We start from the raw sequence: 16,746 nt of genomic DNA on the forward strand, positions 1-16,746 counted from the left end.
GCAGTGCAATGAGAGACAATGCTCATGCTCCAGTCGCTGGGGCAGCGCGATGGGACTTATGAGATCTGCTGTGGGAACATGGACAAGCCCTTTCCCCTCTCAGTGGCTCCATTTCCTGGCCAGCCTTCCTGGGGTCCTGATTATTTAGGCATTTGTTCTTTGTACCAGGCACCGACTGTCAGTCTGTGGCTTGGTGCAGCGCGCAGCACAACGGGGCTATTGTCTCATACCAGCATCTAATGTAACAAATACTGCTAGTAACAGTAACAGGTCCAAGTGCCTGGCGTTAAAGTCTCTCATCACCAGGTGTTATGCCAGGGAGCACAAGGCTGTCAGTGTTACAGAACACTCAGAAACTGCCGGGTTGTCTGAAAACAACAGCTTGTAGATCCACTATTTCCCCCATAATCTGTCAATGAATCATAATCACAATTCATCCAAACCACTGTGCGGGAAGCAATTCATGATTTATGATTCTCCTTTAACCTCACATCTAAATCCCACCACTTCTTCCTGTGCAACATCTCCCATGACGGACCTTTTCTATTTGCCCACACTGCCAAATTCTGGAACACCCCGGGGCTACATCTACATTGGCCCCTTCTCTGGAAGGGGCATGCTAATTTTGAATGTGGGAATAGGGAAATCCGCGGGGGATTTAAATATCCCCCGCGGGATTTAAACAAACATGGCTGCCGCTTTTTTTCCGGCTTGGGGAAAAGCTGGAAAAAAGCGTCTAGACTGGCGCGATCCTCCGGAATAAAGCCCTTTTCCGGAGGATCTCTTATTCCTACTTGCAAGCGGCGGCCATGTTTATTTAAATCCCGCGGGGGATATTTAAATCCCCCGCGGATTTCCCTATTCCAAAGTTCTAAATTAGCATGGCTATTCCGAAGAAGGGGCCAGTGTAGACACAGCCCCCATGTCTTCACTTCTACCCACCCCCCATCCTCCCCACTGGCTTCAACGCTCCCCCTTCCCTGCCATGAAACCAAAGCAAGATACCACGGCCACCATCTCACTGCTCTGACTGCATTATTGGCCACTTCACAGCCCTCTATTGGCTTCCCTTTTCCAAAGCATCAGACATGAACTTTTTGCAGCCAAAGATTTAAAAAAAACAGACAGTGGTGCTGAAATCTGGGTCCCACTGAACTCAATCAAACTCAAACAATTGACTTCATGGGGTCAAGGATCTGCCTGGAGTTATTCACTCGCTCCTAAACAGCCAGTAGAATATCTAACAATTATACATCTGTGCGGGAGTGGAAGGATGTTTGGCTATTTGTCTCCTGTGCCTTCCCTTTACTCTTCAGTCAAATACAGTTACAGGTTTCTGGTGAGACATTCAAAATCTTTGAAGTCAAAGGAAGCAAGTAGAACGTAACACATCCTTCAGCCAAGTCAGTGCCCTTAAAGTATTTCTGCCGTTAAAGTATAACTGAGGGTGTGTCTATACTACAGGGTTTTGTCGAGAAAAGTGGACTTTTGTCGACAAAACTATACCTGCTTCTACAGAACGTCGACAGAACTCAGCAATTGTGTCGATGATTGTAAACCTCATTTTACGAGGAATAACGCCTTTTGTCGAGAGAGTTCTGTCAACAGAAGGCATTATAGCATCTACACTGTCCTTTGAGTCTACATTGTCATGTCGACAAAGCGGCTTGCTTTGTCAACAGAACTGGATGTAGTCTAGGCGCTCTTTGTTGACAAAAGCCTGCAGTCTAGATGTACCCTAGATTAGCTTGATTACTCTACATAGCAAGAGCGGGAATTTCAAAAGTGCCTAATGTCTGCTCTACAATAGAAAACATTTCTAACAGCAGAGTTACGTGAATTGGGGTTGTGATATTTTATCAACAGAGTTATTCTGACAAAAGCCCAACTATAGACATAGTTATACTGGAAATCCTGCACGTACACACCCATATCGGCCATGTCGTTTTGAAACTCTGGCATAACGTAGACTAGCAAAAGTACAGCTTAGCCAGTATAGCAGTGTCCACACCAGTGTTTCCAGTAAGCTGTGTGATTGAGTGGGTCACGTAAGAGACATTCAGATGCCACCAAGTTGATTAGCAGAGTGCACAAAGCACTCTCAGTCAGTAGGATGTGCACCACCAGTAGAAACGCATCTGCACATTCCACTGGTGCGTACAACAAAATTTATTCTGCACATGGATGGAAGAAAATGAGGGAGAACACCGGCCCACACTAGAAGTGTTTTGTTGGTAGAGCTGTACTGGTGAAATCTGCTTAGTGTAGACAAGACTTAAATTATTTATGTGCACAAAAAAGGTGACACCATTAGCTAACTAGGTTTCTTGGAGATTTCTGTTTGTAACTTTGTTTTAAACAGACACCGTATTTAATCTGATCAGTAGGTTGTTGTCTTTTTTTCTGTCACTGCTTACAGTGTGGTTTTTGATGGTCACTGACCTGATATATAAGATAATGTTGATTCCTTTTCTTGGCTGAGGCGGGTGTTCCTGACCACACAGGACAAGTTCCGATTGGAATTTTCCATTATAATGACAGAAGTTTGTGTTTCATACAGTCCATTGGCTTCACGGGAATTTGTGCGGGAGGCTGAAGGAAAGGACTGTCCATTGAGATCTTTCCACATCACCGCAGGCTCCGGGTACCACCCAGCCGACCGGCACACCACTCGGATCCCTCCATCCTGGTAATCCTCAATCGATACATGAGGAGCAGAGCCTAAAGCTAGAGACAAATGTGTAAATCCATGTTGATGTGTGCACATACTGAGCCCAGGGAATAAGAAATTAAACTTCCCCTTTATTCTCATATGTCCATGAACTCAGGGAAGTAGATGAACAAGAAATTAATTATTTCATGGAGGGGATGGAAAGCTTTCTCCTCAGTATTATTCCCTCCCAAGATCCACACAGATGTGCAATTTTTGGGACTATAGAAACCCCTTTAATTTATCATTTAATTTAGCACTAACAGATTCTGAAAAAAAACCAGAGAAAAATAATCCTTGTATTTCAAACGTGTCTTTAAGTGAAATGTCACCTCTTTGATTATGGAAGTTTTTCTATTTGGCCCTGCATATGCAGAAATAAAGCAGAAGAGGAGAAATATCTGGACACCTACTTGAGCATAGTCATCTTCTTACTGCCCCCTTCTCCCCAGCTTTAGAAAATGGAATTTTGGACAGAGCTATGACTAACTCAAAGGTGCCTTGGACAAATTAGCTGATGTAACTTATCAATCTTCACAGAATCACAGAACACTAGAACTGGAAGGGACCTCAGGAGGTCATCAAGTCCAGTCCCCAGCCCTCATGATAGGACCAAGCACCAGATCATCCCTGACAGGTGTCTGTCTGAGCTGCTCTTAAATATCTCCAGTGATGGAGATTCCACACACCCCCTAGGCAATTTATTCCAGCGTTTAACCACCCTGACAGCTAGAAAGCTTTTCCTAATGTCCAATCTCAACCTCCCTGGCTGCAATGTCAATGTCATAATCATCTGTATCTGTTTATCTTATTTTGGTGTCGGTATCGTTCTTGTGTGTGAAATTAGACATATGGGGCACGCAATGGCTTTATGGTTTTAATGTGCCATCCAGGGTGTTTCCAATGCTGGGAGGTCTCCATTTTTTAAATTAACCATATACAAATAGCCTTCTGTCTGTAAGTCTTAGCATTGGTTAGTCTTAGGAAGTCACATGACCTCCCTAACTGGCCTTGGCTGGGGGACACCAGAGAGACGGCCCAAGCAGGACTGGGAGGTGAGGAGCCCCAGAGAGTGGGAAAGTAAGTGGCAGTGGCCATGTCAGCACCCTGGAGGAACCCTCAAGGGGTCATCTGTGACCTTCACCCCGTCACAATCTTCAATCGCCCGACTAATGAAAATCAGTAGAGAACTGCCCAACATGGGATAAATTCTTCCTCCTCAAAGCTGTGTGTCGTATTCTCCAGACAGCAAGGGACCCTCAGAAGGTGATTCCAGAGCATCTCAGGGCAGTAAGTCATATGCTTCTCTTTTCTAGATTAGGGATGTCAGCAACCAGTCGACTAGTCAACTAACTGATAAGCAGGAGCTTACCAGTTAGTACTATTAACTAGTCTGTTGAACCCCCGCCCCTCCCAGGCACTCTGCAATGTTAGGGAACAGGGGGGCCAATGCACAAAGACGCTGCCTCTGACCCGCAGGAGAAGGGACTGATCAGTCTGTATCACTTTCCCCACTGCCGCTTTGCATGGAAAGGGACAGGGGAGCTTGCAAGTGAAGATCAAACTTCAGAGATTTCAGTAGAGGGTCTTGTCCTGCCCTCTACTCCTCTTGACTGCCTCTTGCTCACTGGACCATGTCCCCTCTGGCCCTTTGCACCTCCTGGCCTTGTAGCAGGGCCACAGCCAGGCAGGGGTCAGGCTGGAGCCTCCCTCTCTAGTCCAGCCCTGCTCTACCGATGGTGCCTTCTCTGAGGGAACCAGACCTTGCACCTTCCTTGGCCAGGGCCTCACTGACTCTCTCTGTGGGCAGCTCCCTCTCTATAGAGCTGTCCCAGAAGCTGCACTCGGCTCTTTCTAAACCTCTCTCCAATGGGCTAGGGCTCTGCCCAGGCTTCTTCCAGCCTGCATTGACCCTTCCCAGCCAGTGTGGGGCCATTGCCCCACCACAGAAGAGTATTTTCATATTTGGCCAATTATTTCAGGACACAAAAAGTCATTCCTGGGCATTAGATTTAACCATGTGACTATGGGAAATCGGGTTTTATGTCTCTGTTTGGGTCCGTTTCCCACACCCGGAAAGTGTTCGGTGAAAGGGTGAGATGACACTTGATGAAGAAGGCATCATAATCCAGAGGCACCTTTTCCACTTGTCTCCACATTTGGTACAAGTAAGTGAGCCACCTCAGGAACAGACCGCGGGTAAAATGCTCAACTCATTTGAATCACTCAGCGCCATCCTGGAGAGACGTACAGACACATGCTACTGACCTGCCACCTTTAGTTCCAGCAGTGCTTCTTCAAAAATGAGGCCATCTTGAACAAAACAGCTGTACCGCCCTTCGTCAGAGACTCTGACATGGAGAATTTTCAAAGTAACATTCCCCTGGGTCAGACCATCTTTCAAGAGCTCTGTCCTCCCCTGGTATTCTGGCATCTGCTGCTCGTACTGGTCCTTTCCACCTCTATAGCGATGGACAAATGGGAAGAGCTGGGACCGGAACCACGTTACTTCCATGTTCTCAGCGCTCATCCTGGGGGCCAGGTGACAGGGTAACACGATCTTCTCCCCCACCACGGCCGTGACAGGCTGGTCAGGTCCAACCACTGTAAATTGTGCTGTGGAATGTCCCAGGAGAGAAGGGAGAAAAGCTCAGAGAGAAGATCTTGTCTATTTAGTCAGTGGCACACACAAAACCGGTCCTGTTTGCTGTAGTTTGTATTCCCTGGAGGTACCAGGAAGGGACCCGGCACAAGGAGATGCCACCAGCCAATGGGCATTGTAGGCCGGGCTGGAGGGAAACCCCAGCTGAGGGAGCTAATGCTGGGGAGACAATTCCTGCCACCTAGAGCCTGAGGGCATGTGGCCACCATCAGAGCAAGTGTCTAACCCACAGCATCCCTGGGGCACAGCCAGGAGCAGGGTGACGGGATTTCCTTTGACATTCCCTATTGCCCAGTGAGGAGACAGGACCCTGGAGTGAGGACAACTCAGCCCCTTCCTTAGATTTAGTCTCACAGGAACCCTGGGCCCAGCCTTGCTGGGTTCCAAGGACTCTGCCACACAGGAAAGTGGAAGTGGAGCCCTCGAGGTCAGGGAGGCCGCTGGGGCTGTGTCTGCACTGGCAGGTTATTTTGAAATAATAATTAATTCCCCAAATAACTAGTTTGAAATAAGCTTTTTCCTCTTCCCAAGCAGGAATAGTTATTTTGAAATAACAGGCTTGAAAGTGTGGACACACACCTTGTTATTTAGAAATAAAGGAGGTTCTTTTGCAATAACTCCCCAGTGTAGACATGCTCTGAGTAAAGACGTGGGAGCGAGGATTCAGATCCTGTCACTAACCCATTTCAGCAGGGTGGTACAGAAGCCAGGAGAGTTCCCCACAGTTGCAGGACCATCCCCACAACTTACAGCAAGCTTGCTGTGTTATGTTTACACACTGTGGGTACATCTGCACTGCACGCTTATTTCGAAATAGCACATCTACGTTACAGAGAAGCCTCAAAACTAGTCCAAGGCAGGCTCCCCTCATGTAGACGGGCTATCTTGATTTAAAGCCCCAGGATGCACTGGGGAGAAATAACTTAGAACGGCCCAGGGGAGGGGCTATTTTGAAAAAGCGGCAGTGGAGCGTCTATATGCGCCTTATTTCAAAATAGCTATTTCAGGAGAGGCGTTATTCCTCATGGAATGAGATTTCCAGATTTTGGAATAAGCCGCCCATTCTTTTGAAATTATTTCAAAATAAAGGAATGGCTGTGCAGACGCATTGTTGTTTTGAAGTAACGGTTCAGTGTAGATGCACCTTGTGAGAAGATCCACTGACTCTGAGGTGCGCATGTTGTTAAGACACTTCTGGGACTTAAATAAATCCTCTGAGAAACCACAGACCCGGTGCAGAGTCCTACCTGATTCCATGCTGCAGACATAACAAGTCAGGAAGAAAACAAGAAAACCAGGCAGAGGGGAACTGGCTCTGGCGCTCTGGCAGATGGAGGGAACCTTCATCTTCCCTGAAACTTGATCTAGACAACAGGAAGGAGAAAACAAAAACTTACCACAGTGAGTAACACACTCACTAGCACTCAGGCCAAGTCTACACTGGCAAGTTACCGTGCAGTAAATCAGTCCCCAGCACTGTAACATTCAAGGTGTCCACACGGGCAAGGCATTTAGCCCTGGCCTATGCTAAGACTTTATGTCAAAATAACCCACCTTAGGTTGAATTTATAGGTGGAGAATCCACCCTAACAAATCCCTTATTTCAAAATAATAGGCCGTGGATTTCAAAATCTGGACTCCCGCTTTCCTTGGGGAATAGCGTTAATTTTGAAATAGCTATTTCAAAATAGCACTAGTGTGGACACTCCAGTGCCATTATTTCAAAATAACTACTCCCCAGAGGAATTTGAACTAATTAGAGCCCAAGGAAGCCCTAGGGAGTAAGTCAAGGTATGCCTTGGACTATTTTTGAGGCTTCCCTTGGAGCCTGCCTTGGACTATTTTTGAGGCTTCCCCGTACAGGGCGTCCCTGCTATATGTCTCCCCAGTATATGTCGGTTCTGCACTAATGTTGACACTTCTAGGAACTATTGCATTACACATCCTCCCATTCCCTGCTCTTACGTCGTGCAGAAAAAAAGAGACCAATTTGTACAAATGGAAGTCAGCGGAGGGAAAAAAATCCCCGCTTTACATCATTTTGCTCTACATCCCTGTGTTTTGAAATGTATCTTGGGTGTATAGAGGCAACGCCCTGCAGTAGAAACACGCTATTTTGATATTGTAAAATCGGGAGTTATTAAGTCGAATTTAGTAATTTTGAAATCGTTTCCTAGTGTAGACACAGTCTCTAGGTGCACTAGCTCCGCAGTCGCTGCACTCTGCCACACGCAACAGCCTCCTTCCCCTCCCTCACAGCAGGGTGAGTAAGGCAGCAAGGCCAGCTTCCAGTAGCACACAGCCTTTTCCTCTCCACATTCCCTCCCTCCCTCCCCCCACCATACTGTCTCTGCAGTGTGGGGTCCTAATCCAATGGCACCGCCTCCTTCTCCTCTGGGCTGCCTTGAGAGCTGGGGTGCCACAGGACGGGGCACACTCAGGCTCAGCAAGTGCCGGGACTGCAGAGACCCCCTGTGGTGCTATTTTTTAGTACCATGGTCTGGGTCCCTGCAGGCAATCCCAGCTCTAGCTGGAGTCAAGCGGCAGCCACACAACACACATTCCAGCTGGGACAGTCTGACTGCAATGAGCCTCATATGGCTGCTGCTTAACTCCACCTGGGGCCAGGCAGACTGTGGGTACCGAGATCACAGTACTAAAAATAGCACTGTGGGTGGCCTCTGCTCAAGTGTCAGCATGGAGTCCTGCACCGGGAGCAGCTGGGACCGAGACCCTGGTAATAACATCACAGCCTGGCTCCAACCCCACAAACTGCTTTCCACAAGGAAGGCAGAAGGTGAGGGAAGGGATAGAACTAAAGGAAAGGTGGGTGAGGAGAGGAACGGGCTTGGGCCGAGGAGAGAGGGGCAAGGCAGGAGAAAAGGAGCAGGCACCAAGGGGCAGGTTAGAGGGGAGACAAATGCCAGGGGGCCAAGAGGAGACAATGAGGAAAAAGGCAGGGGGGAAAGAAGATGTCCGTGGGAGTGAGAGAAGGAAGGGGACAGTGTGATGCTAGGAGAGGAGACGGGAGGGGCACTGGGGGCAAGAGGGAGGAAGAGGAGAGGGGAGTGGGTGCCTAGAGAGGAGGAGTTGAAAGGAGGGGTGTGAGCATGTAGAAGGCAGGGGATGGAGCACAGAGGGGAGAACTGGGGCAGAGGGTGGTGAGAGGGTGGGCACCAGGGTGATAGGGGACAAGGAAGGCAGGGGCAGTGAGGGAAGAGGGAGGCACCAGGAAGGTGCAGGGGTAAGGGAAGGTGCAAGCGTCAGGGGATTGTGAGGGTGAAGCAGAAGGGCAGACACGTGGAGGGGAGAGATGGGCACCAGAGGAGAGAGGTGGGCAGAGGAAGGTGTCAGGAGGGGGGATGGGGAGGGGCAGCTACAGCTGATCAGAGTAGAATTAGAGGAGGAGAGAGCACAGGGGGAAGAGAAGGGCTGGTGCAGGGGAGGGGGGCAGGTCATGCAAGGGATGAGGGGAGTGGGAAGGGCAGGAGCCAGGAAAGCAGAGGGGGGTGAGGGATATGAGGGCAGGAGCAGGCAATATAGTGATCATAGGTATAGGTCTGCAGGAGCACTTGAAACCCTTTCTGTAGGGTGCTCAAAGCCAGTGACACTGTCCCCAAACTTTTACCTCACCCCTCTTTCTCCCTCTCCATGCCCCCAAACCACATTTTACTTCTAGAATTCGTTAATACTGATTTTTCAATGAAATTGATACTAAATGAAAAACTAATTTTTAGGGTTTAAACCAAACCACACTGTGACGTAATTCCCCAGCCTGCGCTACCATTTTTGAATAGCTGTACTCCTCCCATAGGTTTCCTCAAAATACTGCAACTTCAGTGGCTTGTCACACAGGAGGAAACGATCCGTTTCACAACGTAGAATACATTTCCCTGTATCCGTGTAGCCTGGAGTCCCCCCTCAGTGACACCCTGGAGCACAAGATCAGTTTTAGGCACATGCTTGGTTCTCACGGACTGCAGAAAGACCAAGCTGCAGTTTGCTGCCCTGACTGGTTCCGAGCAGGACTCGATGCTTTACAAACCCAAGAGGATTCACCCCGCCGGCAAGAGGCGGAAAAGTGCAGCGAGAGCGGGCTGGAAACCCGACTTCGCGCAGCGAGGGGCCTGACTCCGAAATCTCGGGCGGGATTTGTCACAAGTCGCCCCGGAAAACAAAGCGGGCGCCCTGCTCTGAACAACACGTAAAGGGCAGAAATTCCCAACCCAGCCGAAGGGCAGAGGGACGCCCTGCGGGGGATGGGACCGGAGATCTCTGCGAAAGGGGAACCCCAGGCCGGTCCCGCACGGAGCGGGGCCAAGGATCGCTGGGCGGCTCCCGCCGGGTGTTTCCAACCATCCGCCCGCGCCCTCCCAGGCTCGCCCAGCCCCGCCCGGGAGCAGCACCTACCTGGCTGGAGCCTCGGGGCGCGGGACGCTCTGCCGGGCGCGGCCGGGCTCCCTGTCCCGGGGCGATCTAGGCCCGCAGGGTCCCCGCGCAGCTCGCTAGAGACGCGGCCTTTGGTCCGGAGGACACCGAAGGACAATGGAACGGTCGAATCCCGTCATGGGGCCAGGCTGGAACCCAGGTTCTCCCAGGGGGCGCAGCCCCGGCCCAAGATACCCGAGCGCGGGGCGGAAAGTGAAAGTGGAACTTTCAAACCCTGTCACGTAGGCAGGCTAGACCTCGCCCTTACAGAGACACGGGGGGGAGGGGGGGCATGCTCGACTCCCGCGGGACTCGCAGCCCCGGCTCCCTCCTCCCCCCATCTCCCGTCACTACTTCTCCAAATTTTCGACTTTGAGTGCCCTGAGCATGCGCACCCGAACGGAGCAAACTCAGTAGCCTTCACTGTAGCCTCTGGCCTCACTGCTCCGTAGAATTTGCTGCCTCCTCTTTAGAGGGGTTCAAAAGGATGAAGGGGGGCAAATTGCAGCGGGGGGGGGTCATGCTCTGAGCAGGGGGCAGAAATTTACCGGCAGGAGGGATCAAGCTACTGTGGGTAACGTCAGAAGAGGGGCTAAAGGGGAAAAATCGGAGGGTGGGGGGTGGTAGCTGGGGTTAAATCTGGGGGGAGGGGCTGACACCACCAGACCATTTTCGTGGACAAAATCCCAGTTTAGGGAGGGGGAGAGGTGGGAGCAGTTACCCCGCAGTGAGCCACCTGCTGTCCTTGTAAATATCGGGTTGCAAAGGGTTTTTCTTTCTTTTCCCTGGACACTGCATGTCAGCCCCCCGAGCAGGGGGAGGGCTCCCGGGCTTGAGTTCTTAAAGGCACAGGCCTCCCAATTCCTAGACGTCAATGCTTAGACACTGAGGCTGTCTCTACACTGGGCCACTTATTCCAGAAAAGCAGCCGCTTTTCCGGAATAAGTTGCGAGCTGTCTACACTGGCCCCTTGAATTTCCGGAAAAGCACTGACGATCTACTGTAAGAAATCAGCTGCTTTTCCGGAAAAATTATGCTGCTCCCGCTCGGGCAAAAGTCCTTTTTCCGGAAAACTGTTCCGGAAAAGGGCCAGTGTAGACAGCACAGTAGTCTTTTCCGGAAAAAAGCCCCGATTGTGAAAATGACGATCGGCGTTTTTTTCCAGAAAAGCGCGTCTACATCAGCACGGACGCTTTTCTGGGAAAAGTGCTTTTCTGGAAAAGCATCCTGCCAATGTAGATGCGCTTTTTCCGGAAATACTTATAACGGAAAACTGTTCTGTTTTAAGCACTTCCGGAAAATCATGCCAGTGTAGACATAGCCTGAGACTGTCTCTACACTGGGCCACTTATTCCGGAAAAGCAGCCGCTTTTCCGGAATAACTTGCCTGCTGTCTACACTGGCCCCTTGAATTTCCGGAAAAGCACTGACGATCTACTGTAAAATTGTCAGTGTTTTTCCGGAAAAACTATGCTGCTCCCGTTTGGGCAAAAGCGGCTGCTTTTCTGGAATAAGTGGCCCAGTGTAGACACAGCCCTGGCTGTTCCTCTCCTGAGGCCCGGAAGGACCAAAGGATTGAGGTGGCCAGCTTCACCGTCATCTTCCATCAAGGGATCTCCTGGCTGTTCCTGTCCTGAGGCCCGGAAGGACCAAAGGATTGAGGTGGCCAGCAACACTACCCAATTGTCCTCCCTGCACCTAGACTATGTTTAATATTCTGTAGTGTGCATCTTTTAACCGTTCTTGCTTGTTTCTTAGCTATGTAAATATAGTTTGTGGTTTACATTTTACTGAAAAGTCTCAGTATTTATTTATGCGCCACAAACCAATGACCACTTAAAAAGGGGCCCCCCAGTGATAGATTAAAGAATTTGTTGTCCACAGTTTGTAACCCTGTTAAATTGAAGTGGCTAATTGACATCTCAAATCATTTCTTACAATTACTAGAGTAACACAATAACCAACACAAGAATCAACTGAAACATCAAAAACTTTTTATTTACAAGGGGGGGGAAGAGACCTTCAAGTGGGACGGGTGGCCCCTGCGAGCGCTCCTTCGGGGGCGGACCTGCACACGCTGGATAGGCTGTGTCGGAGCAGGCTGCACGGGGAGGTGGGCAGGAACGGGCATGGGCTGTGCTACGGGAGGGATGGCGGGGATATGGGGTCCGGCCATGCCATAATGGATGGCATGCACTAAATGTGCCGTGAGGATGTCCATTGAGCTGCGCATCCCTCGGCACTCTGTGAGGAAGGCAGCCCAGCCCTCCTGCCACCACTGCAGGTACCCCTGCACCCGCTCGCGAATGGAGGCCTGGATTGCCTCCACGGCGTTGACATGGCGGCGCAGAAGCTGGTCCCTCTGTCACAGCCTGCGCCTCCGGGGTTGGCCAGCTGGGGGTGCCGCTGCTGCCGGAGTGGAGGGTCTGGTGCTCGGTCCCGCTGCAGGGAAGAGAAGAAAGGATGGGTCAGTCAGGCAGGCCGTCCACTGTCCCCACACCGCATGCCCTCCACCCCTGAGCCCAGGTGACCCCACAGTTGTGTGGCTTGGGCCCACTCGGTTCCCCTCCTGCCCCCGTGTTGTATGTTTGCAAGGAGGACCGCCCCTGGAGTAGGGTCCTCCCTCCAGTATTGTAAGCACTGGTCTGTATCCTGGCCCCGTGGAGGGCGGGAGGGTGCTTGTGCTGCGTTCACCTGTGGAACTCCCTGCTGGTGGAGACTGTGAAAAGCTTTGGGCTAATCACTGGTGTTTGACAGGGAGCGAGATGCATCCCCACAGAGTGCCTGGGAGCACATCTGGCAGAGGTGGTCTGGGCTCTCAGATCCCGTTGCATGGGATATTTCCTGGACAGAACCAGAAGAGTCACTGGCTGGGGGGATGTCCCATCCTTGCAGCAAAACTCAGGGGCCCTTCTCCCCCCCACTATCCCTCCTGCAAGCCCGGTAGCCCAGGGACATGTGTGGCCACGGTGGGGACTTCCCTCAGGGAGCCAGCCAAGGCACCGGGAGCAGGCGAGGGGCTCGGTGGGGGGCCACGGTGGTCACAGGACCGTGACACTGCGGTGTACCCAAGAGCAGCTGGCTGTGCCTCTCACCCAGGCATGGGACAGTGTGCCGTTCTCCGTGCTGCACCCTTGGCGGAGGTGCGGGCTCTGGGCTGAGTCCCTGGGGCCCTGGCCAGTTCCAGCTGGCATCCAGCCTTCCCCCTGGTCTCGCCGAGTGTGTGTGAGCAGCACGGTTCCAGGCGTGCCCTGCAGCTGCCTGCTGCGGCCACGTGCCTGGTTGCACGTGCTGTTTACTGCCTAATGCTACACAGCGTGCAGCTCACGTAGCCTGAGTGACGTGCTCTCCTCCTCCCCCCTCCAGGCACCTGGCTCCCCCCCGCCCTCCACCCCCTGCCCTTGTAGTGCAAACTGCAAAGACTCACCAGTGGATTCTTCCCCAGCCTCGGAGGAGCTGCTGGACGGGGACTGCTGGGTGGCAACGCTGGCCTCCTCTCCAGCAGATGCGCTGCCGCTGTCTTCTCCCTCCCCCGCCTCGCTGGGTCGGACGACGGGGGGGCGGTGGCAGGTGTCCACGGGCACCTTCGGGGGTTTCGGGGCTGGCTGGCCCAGAATGGCATGGAGCCGGTCGTAGTGGGGACAGGCGTCTGGTCCTGCCCCCTGCCCTCGCTGGCCCAGACGTACCCCAGCAGGAGTTCTTTCACCTTTGCCCGGACTTGTTCACAGTTCCAGGCGGAGTGTCCTTGTTGGGCCAGACCCTTGGCCAGCCGTGTAAAAATGTCCACGTTGCGGTGCTGGGACCGTATGTCGTGGAGACCCTCCTCCTCCTGCCAGAGGCCCAAGAGGGTCTCCAGCTCCCTGGGGGTTCAGGATGGAGCCCGCCTTTTGTGGCCCCTGGGGGCCTCCTCTGCTGGGGGTGCAGGGGGCTCACTAGCTGGAGCTGCCATTGTTGCTCACAGATGGTTGGCTGGGCAGCACAGGGGCGTGTGGCAGAGCTCAGGCTGCAGGGTCTGAGGCACAGTCCTGCCACGTGCGAGCAGCAGCCTGCATGCTCTTTAAGAGCTCGGATTACCAGGAAGTCCAGGACTCCTATGGGGTCTCCAGGCATCCAAACCGCTTTTTTCCGTTTCTTCTGCTTTTCCGGAAAGGCGCTAGCTAGCTGTCTACACTGGCCCATTTCCGGAAGAGCTTTTCCGGAAAAAGGACTTTTGCCCAAACGGGAGCGGCAAAGCTTTTCTGGAAAAGCGGCTGATTTCGTACAGTAGATCGTCATTGCTTTTCTGGAAAAGCAAGCAGCCAGTGTAGACAGCTGGCAAGTTATTCCGGAAAAGCGGCTGATTTTCCGGAATAAGTGGCCCAGTGTAGACACAGCCCACATGTTAAAGACCCAGAGTAAAGTGATGGCTTGGCTGGTGGGGAAGCGAGAAGAGCTTTGTCATTTGTGAACTCCGCCCGCAAGTGCTGGGAGTGGAGGCGTGGGGAGCCCCTTCCCCGTATGCTGAATTTGCCAGTGACCTGCCACCTGGCACCCAGTTCCCTGCCCACTGACTTTCAGCCACTCACCCGCCTGTCACTGGACTGCCTCACTTGATTGCATCTGGACACAAAGCACTTTCAAGCAACTGATGGCACCACCCGCCCACTGGAATGGTACCAACCCCGCGTGACCAAGGCAAGACTTGTCCTTGCCAGACCTTGCTCCACCCATTGGTAGCACTCAGAGGGCTTTCCCGAGGAGGCCCACATTGTTCCCATTGTACAGGTGGGGAAACTGAGGCATAGTTGGGGCTGTGACATGCCTGAGGTCACATACCAGGCTGGACTAGAAGCTCAGTTTCCAGTGGTTCAGGGGCTGTCTACAAGGGTAGCAAAGATGTGAGTGCAGCACAGACCAGTATAACCCGGCTCGCTGCAATCTGATTAATGTGGGGAACAACCGCAGGGTGGGGGGGCTTCAGCAATCACGCCCTGTCTAGCTTGTGCTTCGATCAAGCCATTCCTGCTCAAAGGAGACAGTCCTGGGAGCTGCCCGCCGGCCCGCGGTGCCGCCCAGCTAACAGCAGCAAAGGGCAGAGATGGATACCCAGCAGCCACCCCCTGCCCCTGCTTCTCCCATCTGCCCAACCATCTCCCCCAGGCTTGCTGAGGCCTATGGGGGGAATGCTTTAGAACTAGCCAATTCACTCCCCTCGCTCCGCAACACTGGCCTAGAGGCACCACAGGGGGTACTGGCTCCAGTTCAGTCCCAGGGCAGGGGGCATAGGCTGGCTCATGGAGGTATGGATGGGCTCTGGAGATCCGTCCCTTCTAGGGGGCACCAGCCCCCATCTAACCCCATGTGGGCAGTATAGAATCACAGAACACTAGAACTGGAAGGGACCTCAAGAGGTCATCGAGTCCAGTCCACTGCCCTCACAGCAGGAACAAGTATCCAGAGCTGCTCAACACATGGCCCGTGGGCCGCATGCTGCCCATGCCCAGTTTTTTTGCGCCCCGCGGCGCAGTTTGGGTTTCTGTGAGGCTTAATGCATGGCCGGCGAGTGGGAGCCTAAACAAAAAAGTTGTCAGTGTAATGATCTTCTGTGGAGTTGCGTTTTAGTAGTTAAATTCTTGGACTGTCATTGCTCATGAAAAGCGGTCACATGGGTAGAAATCGGGTACATATTGCATTTTATTAATATGAGCGGAACTGACTTAAATGGGGCCTGTGTGTCGTTTAGTCTTGCCTTAATCTTTGTATTCATGCCTGTCCGTGTGAGAGAAGCTATTTGTATATATTTGCTTGCATATGCAACCACACTTTAGTTGAGGCCCTCTGCATGTTCTGTAAGTATCAGTGTGGCCTCTGGGGCTTCCAAAGTTGAGTTGCCCGAGCTCATCCCTGACAGGTGTCTGTCTAACCTGATTTTACATATCTCCAGTATGGAGATTCCGCAATCTCCCTAGGCAATTTACTTCTGTGTTGATCTTTTCTGGACTTTCTCCAGTTTCTCCACCTTTCCTGAAATGTGGCACCCAGAACTGGACATGAGACTCCAGCTGGGGCCTAATGTAGATGGCTCATTCCCTGCCTAGCGGATGTGAGACTGGGCGGGTTAATTTCCAGTCCTTCTGTTTATTCTTTTCCTAATCCAGGAGGGCACAGTAATTCTGATGGGGGCTAAACAGCTGTCCAGCCCACCCTAGTAGTGACTGCATTTCAGCGTGCCTGGAGCAACACTGCACCAGCAATGGACAGAAGAATGGCTCCCAGGCATGGCTTGCTCATGACTGCTTCAGTCCCATTAGATGGGCCTCAGCCTCTTTTCTTTCACTCCCCCACTTTTCAATGGGGCTGTAGACTCTGGGGGACAGGGGGGGAGGCAGGCAGAGGTATCTCCCTTCAGCAGATGTAGACACGTCTCTGTATTAATCATTCTCTCACTGAAGTTTTTAGTTTTGTATTGAGTCCTTTTACTTGGAAACTTTGTATTACGTCTTGGTAGAATAGTCCCTAGAACAAGAGAGGCAGAGACTGTCCCTGTGGGGTGAATGAGGTGGGAATGTGTAAGGCGGAAGGTGAGCACCTCTGGGCAGTTGCAAAGGTTGGAGAAGGGATGGAAAGCCAGATCCAAGATCAATGAGCCCTGGGAAGTGGGCCCCTTGAAAGGAGACTGGACCTGTGGATGCCTTGGGGGTCAGCAGCAAGGGCCTGCTTTGGGAAGCCCCCTCTTTGGAGGTGAATGTGGCAGCATTGAGACACCACCCAGAAGCAGGCGCCACAGACACTAACTGCAAAAGTGCACTTCTCTCGTACATTTCCCAAGCATGAAGAAAATGGTTTGTGACAGTGACTTTAACCCATCACCAGGGCTCGACAAATACACTCACCCGCGGTGAGTAGATTTTACCAGCTGGCAAGTGCAGGGGTGGACTGGCCCGGTGGGCCGTTGTGACAGGCTGGC

The 16,746-nt window shown here is 52.1% G+C and overlaps 1 protein-coding gene across 3 annotated transcripts in view; it reads right to left on the reverse strand.

Moving 5' to 3' along the window:
* The window catches only part of LOC102453157 (butyrophilin subfamily 1 member A1-like), a 35,579-nt gene extending 25,394 nt beyond the window's left edge, over positions 1 to 10,185 (reverse strand). For all 3 annotated transcript variants that reach the window (XM_089770481.1, XM_089770480.1, XM_089770479.1), the window contains exons 1-4: positions 9,783 to 10,185; positions 6,620 to 6,736; positions 4,979 to 5,326; positions 2,443 to 2,727 (exon numbers count right to left, since the gene is read on the reverse strand). In XM_089770481.1, the coding sequence (XP_089626607.1) occupies positions 2,443 to 2,727; positions 4,979 to 5,326; positions 6,620 to 6,719 (733 nt within the window). In that variant the 5' untranslated portion in view covers positions 6,720 to 6,736; positions 9,783 to 10,185. The remainder of the gene's footprint in view (positions 1 to 2,442; positions 2,728 to 4,978; positions 5,327 to 6,619; positions 6,737 to 9,782) is intronic.
* Between the last annotated feature and the right edge of the window lie 6,561 nt (positions 10,186 to 16,746).

Source organism: Pelodiscus sinensis, chromosome 19, assembly GCF_052426305.1.
Source record: "Pelodiscus sinensis isolate ZL-2025 chromosome 19, ASM5242630v1, whole genome shotgun sequence".
Classification (NCBI taxonomy): Eukaryota; Metazoa; Chordata; order Testudines; family Trionychidae; genus Pelodiscus; species Pelodiscus sinensis.